Here is an 8,116-nt window from a genome sequence, read left to right on the forward strand (position 1 = left end):
CGCTACTCTAATATTCTTGCTTTTATGTAACCTCTTCTCCGCTGAGGAGGACTCCTATTCATAGGAGCAAATACAATCCCAAATAGGAATTATACAATACAAAATCACGTAGATTTATCTCATAATCTCTCGTGATTTTGTATATATGAGAATATCACTTTGATTTCTTTTCCAATTTCCCTTGATTTTCTAGATGTGAAAAATCACGTTGATTTATCTCCCCCCATCTCTTTTGATATATTGTTTTTCTTTTTCTCCCTTTTTTTCTTTTTCTTTTACACACTCACTACTATACATATTCTACTGCAGATATACATAATTGCATTGGCCTCTCCAATTGGGAGTGACCTACTCAACACTATCAAGTTGTCAAGGATTTGAGGAGAATGTTATTTTCTTTTTCGGATGTTTTGACATGGAGGTTAATATGAACAGAAGATGATAATGCTGAATTGTTGAGTTAGGAGGGAGCATTTAACCTCCTTTTTCGTTCAAAACACCGAAAAAAGAGAGTAAGAAAATGTTCTTAAATACTCTGCTCCTCTTGTCAACTTAGGCCATTCCAATGAAGTAATTTTGGCATAAGTCGTCTTTTGTTGTGATTTTGCTTCTGATGTTTACATGGGCTTGTCATGTAAATTCAATAGTCAATATTACCTTGGCATATCTCAGCAAGACTTATCATCAATGATGATTGTTACACATACCGAAGGCCTAGTATTTTTGAATTATCAATTTTTCAACGGTGATTTCTTCAAAGTTTTATCTTTCTTTTCTTTTGGGTGGGATAGAGATGCGGTGATGAGGTGAAGGCACTAGCCAGGGTGTTGATGGGGGAGCCATGCTGTGAACCCATCCTTTCAATAAACGATTTCTCCTTCCATTAAGCAACACGATAAATATAATCCCTTTGTCCCTTTTTTCATCCTATTTTGAGTTTAATTATTGGGTTTGAAGATTTAATACAAAAAAAAAAGATAAGATAAGAAGAAGAAGAAGAAAAGGAGGAGGTTTTGGGCACTAGATCTAGCATTGTGGAATTTTTCCACTATTGTGGAATTTAAATTATAGATCATTCAATTGCATTGACCTTTCTTTGATTGAAAAAAGAAAGAGAAAAGAAAATCTTATTGTCTTTTCCCATGCTCTTGATCCTGAACGGCCAAGAAGACATTCTTGCTGCGAAGTGTAGGTTGGAGTAGTTTGCTCACAAATCTTGTTTCAAGTATCTATTGTTTTTGTTTTATTTGGTTTCGAGTCTTGCTCCTTGTTGAGTATTTTGCCATGATTTGGAACAAAGTGGTTCTATTATACCGCCCCAAAGATGGTGACAAGCTACGATTACAAGCAGAAGTCGCAAATGAAGTCGCAAGCTTTTCTTTTTTTTTTTTCCTTAAAAAAATGGTGAAATTTACTTAAAGGGCTTGATAGCACTCTAGCCAAAGTGCTCGTCTATGCCTTATGACGGAGAGGAGGTTTCATGTGCAATTTAATTGTATATGAGGACTAAGAAGTTGTAATCCTTGGACATTATAGCCGCATTTATGAGAGAACTAAAGCATATGAATTATTTCGCGAAAAATGACTTAATCTCATCTTGGCAAATTATATAGCTAGATTACCATGGCATGTTTTAAGCAGATGAGGATACATCACATTACAAGTTTAAAATAGGAATGTCAATTAAAACAAGAAATACCATGGGTACTAAATCAGATTGACATGGTGTCTTGATGTTCATCAAACTTAATTTAAATTTTGGATTTGATGTTAGGGTGTTTTGATTCACGTTTCTTAAAAAAGTCACACATTTGAAGTGGACTGTTCTAAATTAGAAGCAAACCTAACTAGAAGTTGGATTTCATGAGAGATGCAATTGACGAACAAGCTGTGCAGTCCAATAAACCTCAATGAAAGAGAGTACTTTTCTCATAATATAGGTTTAAGGATGAGCTCTAAGGATGAGCGACCCAAAGAATGAAATTGCTTGCTTAGGTTCAGACCCAGTGAGCTCAAGAGGTCCTAACAAGCCGACAGGCCATGATCGATCCACTAGTATTGATCCACCATGCCGCAACGGGCACCCACCACTACACACCATCTTGCAGTCCTCATTATGCCTACCTTGCGCGTCCATTCAACAAGTCTAGTCACTATCCCTAACCTTGGCAATACTCCTTTGAATACCAATTGTTCTAATTTTAAACTTCAACGAGAATCCTCCCATAATTTCTACCTTCCTAATCTTTTCCCATCTCAGTCAATCCGTAGCAGCACAAGCATCCACTCCAGGAACACCACCTCCCACGTCCAGATCAGAAAACAAGTACTGCCAACTGAATTATAAGAATATATCCACCTACTCCTGACTGACACCTGACAATCTACCTTGAATACCAGAATCTTGTTACGAAAATTACATGCCATGCCAAGGATAGAAGTCACTAAATAAGATTGATCATGCACAATTTCCATCCATGTAAATTACATCGTCACAAAGGTTATCCAACAAAGGTTATCCAACAGAATTTTTCCCATTTCATTTCTTCCATCTAAAGTAGAAACCCGATGGGATGGCCACCCAAAGCATTAATCCGCTCCCTAACAAAAGCAACAAAACAAGTTATAACATAAACATCACATGCAGAAAAAGAAAAAAAGAAAAGATCATGACACGATTAAGGATTTATAGACCACCAATTATTCAAACTAATAGTCCACCATACCACATGCAAGAAGCACTCACAATATTTTTCAATGAGATCTAATGCAATAATTCTTACCAACAATTAACTTAGACTTTTCCCAGAGTTGCATTGCTCGTGTCCTTGCCCATGTCCTTGCCGGCTAACCTGTGGCAGTGGAAGAGCAAAGTCATAGAGGGAAGCAATGGAATTTAAGGTAAACCCATAAATAATGCTTTGTATATACGGAGCATCTAAAAGAAACTACAATTCAAGTCAAATATGGTAATCATCTATGAAGATTCACAATGTCCATAGAAGTCGATCAACAACATTGACTTTTGGACTCTCAGCCATCCTCTAGCTCCTCTAGCCTAGGAAATCAACATCCTTCGCCTTGATTTCTTCATGGAGAATGAAGTTGTCTCCGCTGGATACTGTGCTGCATTTCCTCATAAATATACATGGAGAATGAATTACATAATAAGCACCTCTCACATTGATTTCTTAGACGCTCTCTACAGCCATCACTTAGAAGATAAGAACACCTTAGGGAAGGAAGGGAAAAGAAGGCAACACTTGCAGGGGACAATCAGCCAGTACCCCAAAAAAGGAAAAAAAAAAAAAAAAAACAGTATTAACAGAAGCGAGAAATATATGTGTGAGTTAAATTGGCTTTCGGATTCTTGGCCTTCCTCTAGTGTGGGAAATCACGTAGTTGGCCTCCAAAATGAAGTGCTCATGCTGTGCTGCTCAAAAGGGCATTGTTCTACATTTCTTTGGAAATGAATGTATGGAAAATGAATTACCCCTAACTATTACATAATAAGCATCTCTCACATTGATTTATGAGTCAGTGATGCTGATGGTCTAGACGGTCTCTACAGCTATCACTTAAAACAGCAACAGAACACCTTAAAAGGAGGAAGGGAAAAGAAGGCACTACTTGTTCTGGGCAATCAACCAGCCAGGGTACTTCCTTGCTTCTTCTTTGGCTACACGAAATACATCTTCATCTTGGCTCGAGAACTCAAACTTATTAACAACCTAATAAATAAAAGAAGTGAGATCCAAAAGGATTTATCTTGAGATACAAATTAACAACCTAATAAATAACAGTCCAGTTAAAGGAGATACAAAAGGATCTAGCAGACGGACTAATGTTGACATAAAATTTGGTCTTAAACAGGACACCTCATGGGTTATAGTGATCAAAGTTGGAAACAGATTGCAGAACAACATGCCAAGCTCGTGACGGATGGTAAAGGATACCTGTTGGATTGACCATTAGAAATCACCTAGGGATGGAGATGAAATCAAATTGATCCTTTAGATTTGTATCAAATGATACCGATCAAAAGAGCATGTGATGTACACTGAAGACATCCTCTCCCGTGAAAAAAATTTGCCACAAAATATGTCAAAATACTCCTCCCTGAGCACTCTACTCGATTTTGGTGCTTCTTCATAAGGAAAACCCACAAGATGTGAATTAGAATTAGAGTGTTAAGCGATAAAATCTATGGGATAAAAAGGTCGGATATTGTGAAGGCCAAACAAAACAAGAAACAAAACAAGCACCACACGACCTATTGAAAACCATCGTGGTCCACTCAATGCTTGTGATCACCAAACTTTTTGCTTGTGAGATAAGTTTTTGTAAAGAAACAAGCCCAACATTCATATAAGACACACCTTCCATTTATGTGGTATCCTATCCACTTCAAATGGAAAGTGATCACTAGGCCAATGAGCATCTGCCTCCTGCACTCAAAACAGGAACCGCAATCAAGGTCGTTCTGAAGCATAGAACAATGCACAGTGCAAGCGAAACCCTACAAACCATCTTAAATTAGCATGAAGAGAGAAACACCTTCGCTTTCGGCCAGTAAGTCATAGCAAGCTCTACTTCTAGTTCTCTACATGATTCCTGCAACCAAAGCCATCTTATTACATTTAGGGCACGAACATTAAACATAATCTGACAATAAACTATGGTCGATTCTCTTTCACTGCCACATTTTGTGGGCAACCAAACAGATCATCAAGCCCAAATGCAAGTAACTCAATTTTCCAAGTCTCATTTCCTTTTCCCTTCATTTTCCTTCTCCCAAACAATCTTCAGAATTCGTTCCAAATCCAAATTTTAGAACTTGAACCTTTGCAGCACTCTTTGTAGCACTCGCTCCAGACCCCTGTTTCCTCCTCCTCCGGAGCACGTACACGTACGTGCAGTGGTGGTCCCTGCAGTCCTGGGGCAGGCATGTGACCACCACCCTCTTGGAGAGTTTCTCAGGTAGCCTCCTACAACCACAACCGGATGTTAAAGTAATCAAAACTGCAGAATGAAAAATTGAAAGCAACTAGGTCTTGACTCAGGTGTCATCCTCCACAGAGGATAGATCAATTCCACGCAAAATAGAGAGAATACTCACGGGTCTCCCTCATGAAGAATTGTCTCCACTTCCTTGCTCATTTCTTGGTAAAAATGGTCCAATGCCTCCTCACCATACTTCATCTCCTAATGCAGAAAACCAGAAATTTCGCGAAGTGTAATGACTTCTCTCTGATGGTCCACTATACCACATGCAAGAAGCACTCACAATATTTTCAATGAGATCCAAAGCAATAAATCTTACCAATGATGCTGCCCTGCGTCTCTCTCTAATTTTCTCAGATGAACGCTTTCTCCAATGCATTATCAGGGGAAAATACTAGAGAAGAGAAAAGTAATGGAATTTAAAGAGGGCAAACTAAAGTAAAGTAGAGAAATAATGCTTTGTATATCTAGACCATCCAAAAACTGCAATTCAAGATGGCGACTAGGGCAACTCCATAAAAGTCATCGACTCCTAAAAATACTCCTAACTAAAAATGCAACAACGTAAGTGAGTTGATGAAGTGGTCTTTGCTGCTCAAAAGTATATTGTTCTGCATTTCCTTGGCAATAAATGCGTGGAGGATTTGGTTGAAGCCCATAAACTCAATAATGGAATAGATGCATGGAAGGGAAAAGAAGGCAATACCTCTATTGGGTAACCACCGAAATACTCTTGTTCTCGTCGGGGAGAGTCCTCATCACGCATATTAGCAACCTAATAAACAACTCAAGTGAGATCCATAGGGATATATGTAGAGCCTAAAAGGATATTATTCTGCATTTCCTTGGCATGGATTACGCCTCCTAATTAATTACATGATAATCACCTCACATTGATTTATTACATAATAATCACCTCACATTGATTTTCATTGAAGCCGATAAAGCCATAAAGCCATCAGAACAACGACAAGGACGAGGGAGGAGGAAGGCCTTACAGAAAGGAAGGGAAAAGAAGGCAATACCTCTATTGGGATTAGGATACCATGAAAATACTCTTGTTGGGGAGGGTCCTCAGGCATATTAGCATCCTAATAAACAACTCAAGTGAGATCCTTATATGTTGAGTCCATTTAAAAGAGATGCAAAAGGATGTAGCAAACAGATTAATGCCGACATAAGATTTGGTCTAAACCAGACAGCTCATAAGTTATAGCGATCAAAACTGGAAACAGATTGCAGAAAAACATGCCCGTTGGATGGATCATCAAAAACCACCCACAGATGGAGATGAAATCAAATTGATCCTTTAGATTTGTATCAAATGATACTGAAGACATTCACTTCCATGACAAGAATCTGCCACAAAATACATGTCAGAATACTCCTCCTCGAGTATAATAGTCAGATATTCAGACGAGATGCGAATTAGAATTACAGCGTTAAGCTAGAAAATCTATGGGATAAAGAGGTAACACATTGTGAAGGGAGTTCTAGAGTCCAAACAAAACAAGTATAACCCAACCATTGAACGAGAACTGAGAAATTAGGGTTGGATAAATCCGATTCTCTTTCACTGCCACACATTTTGGGGGCAACAAAACAGGTCATCAAGCCCAAGTGCAACAACTGAATTTTCCGAGTGTCAGTTCCCTTCGTTTTCCTCTTTTAAATTCATTCCAAATCCAAAATTTAGAGCTCACAACCTTCATAACACTCACCTCGTCGACCTGGCTCTGCGCGTTGGGGTTCGGCTCATCGAGCTGGTCCTCCACGGAATCAGCGTTGGGCTCGGGTGCACGAGAGTAGTACGCGACGGTGGAGGGGGGCCGGATCGCGAAGGAGAAGAAGAGAGGGGGGAGAGGAGAGAGCGAGGTGCGTGGGGTGGGGGTGGGGCGACTGGCCGAGCCGGCCCATTCACGAACCGGATAAAGGCGAGGTGCAGGCGCGCGAATCACTGTCAGTTTCTGGATTCCTTGCTTGATCCTCCATCCATGCAAAGGTTTCCGCAACATTGCGATGATGAATTAGCAAAGCGAGGACCAGCTCGACGACGACTCGTGAAGAGGATGAGAGCAGATTCTTATGGAGAGAGAGGAAGGAGGGAGGAGAGCTCCGATATCAGCGGACACAGAATCCTAACGGATTCAATTGGTGATACGATTTGACGTGGAGCGCAAGCTTTCCTTTTTCCCTTAGATTACGGAGCGGGAGGATTCATCTCCGGGAGAAAATATTGGGTACGTGAGACGCTCCAGCCTGTCAAACAAGAAGGCGCTCGGAGCGCGACACGTGTCCTCCCGTGGGACCCATCATCTGGACTGACTGAGGAGAGAAGGGGGGAAATATAAGGTGGGCCAGCCCCTCCACGTCACCGTGCTCCGGCTCGATCACTTTTTCATTTTCCTTTTCTTTTCATTTTCAATAAAGAAAAAAGAAAACTCCTTGCATAATCACCGGAGCAATTATAAATAATATGAATTTTTTAGGCCTTAGAGAGGTACTATTTTTCTAATGTGTCTCATAAAACTTGTACTTATCTAATCAACTGAAAATATACAAGAATCGGAACTTTAATATTGGATTGATAGAACTAATTAGTTCATGCGACGTGACCTCAGATCCGAACGTAAATGGCACGTACACTTTCTAGTTTTGCTTTTTCTTTCCATTTTATATACAAGATATGAATTTACTATTGGGGTCGATGATCTTGAAAATTATGTAATCCATTAAAATACAATATTCGAATTTAATTTGGAATTAATTGAACTAATTAGTTCGTGTGTTGTGATGGATTTGTAGTGATGATGGATTCGGATCGGAACCCAAATGGTATAAGTTCTTTTCATTTTCAATAAAGGAAAAGAAAAAAAAAACTCTATGCATTACCACATTTTATATTTCCAACATTAGTGCTAGCAATATCTGAGGAATTATAAATGATATGAATGTTACTATAATAGAGAGCAGTGAGTTTTAGATAAGGCACTTTCTCGTTTTGCTTTTCTTTTCATTTTCAACAAAGCAAAAAAAATAAAAATAAAAACTCGGCATCATCACATTTAATGTCGTCAACATTAGTGTTTACAATATTTGAGCTTTTATAAAT

The 8,116-nt window shown here is 39.1% G+C and overlaps 1 protein-coding gene across 2 annotated transcripts; it reads right to left on the minus strand.

The window, feature by feature from the left end:
* Positions 1 to 2,366: 2,366 nt before the first annotated feature.
* Positions 2,367 to 7,165, minus strand: LOC104424690. Of its 2 annotated transcripts, XM_039304388.1 has the most exons (11): positions 6,726 to 7,163; positions 6,030 to 6,095; positions 5,711 to 5,779; positions 5,324 to 5,398; positions 5,120 to 5,205; positions 4,844 to 4,988; positions 4,558 to 4,614; positions 4,380 to 4,448; positions 3,631 to 3,731; positions 2,784 to 2,852; positions 2,367 to 2,601 (listed from the first exon to the last, which is right to left on the minus strand). In XM_039304388.1, the coding sequence occupies exons 1-10, from the start codon at positions 7,017 to 7,019 to the stop codon at positions 2,795 to 2,797; spliced, it is 1,020 nt and encodes a 339-aa protein (XP_039160322.1). In that variant the 5' UTR covers positions 7,020 to 7,163; the 3' UTR covers positions 2,367 to 2,601; positions 2,784 to 2,794. The 2 variants fall into 2 exon arrangements, with proteins under 2 accessions (XP_039160322.1, XP_039160321.1); XM_039304387.1 differs by lacking the exons at positions 2,367 to 2,601; positions 2,784 to 2,852 and adding an exon at positions 2,861 to 3,126 and having other exon boundaries at positions 6,726 to 7,165.
* Positions 7,166 to 8,116: the final 951 nt, after the last annotated feature.

The sequence above is a fragment of the Eucalyptus grandis genome, chromosome 11, assembly GCF_016545825.1.
Source record: "Eucalyptus grandis isolate ANBG69807.140 chromosome 11, ASM1654582v1, whole genome shotgun sequence".
Taxonomy (NCBI): Eukaryota; Viridiplantae; Streptophyta; class Magnoliopsida; order Myrtales; family Myrtaceae; genus Eucalyptus; species Eucalyptus grandis.

What these genes read in the sequence shown, in the direction of transcription:
- LOC104424690 (XM_039304387.1), bottom strand. Translation starts at nt 7,019, where the DNA reads ATGTTGCGGAAACCTTTGCATGGATGGAGGATCAAGCAAGGAATCCAG. An exon ending in TCGGTGGTTACCCAATAGAG is followed by an intron (nt 5,399 to 5,710) that starts GTATTGCCTTCT and finishes TCTCTTCTCTAG; the next exon opens with TATTTTCCCCTGATAATGCA. An exon ending in TGGTTGATTGCCCAGAACAA is followed by an intron (nt 3,127 to 3,630) that starts GTAGTGCCTTCT and finishes GAGGAAATGCAG; the next exon opens with CACAGTATCCAGCGGAGACA.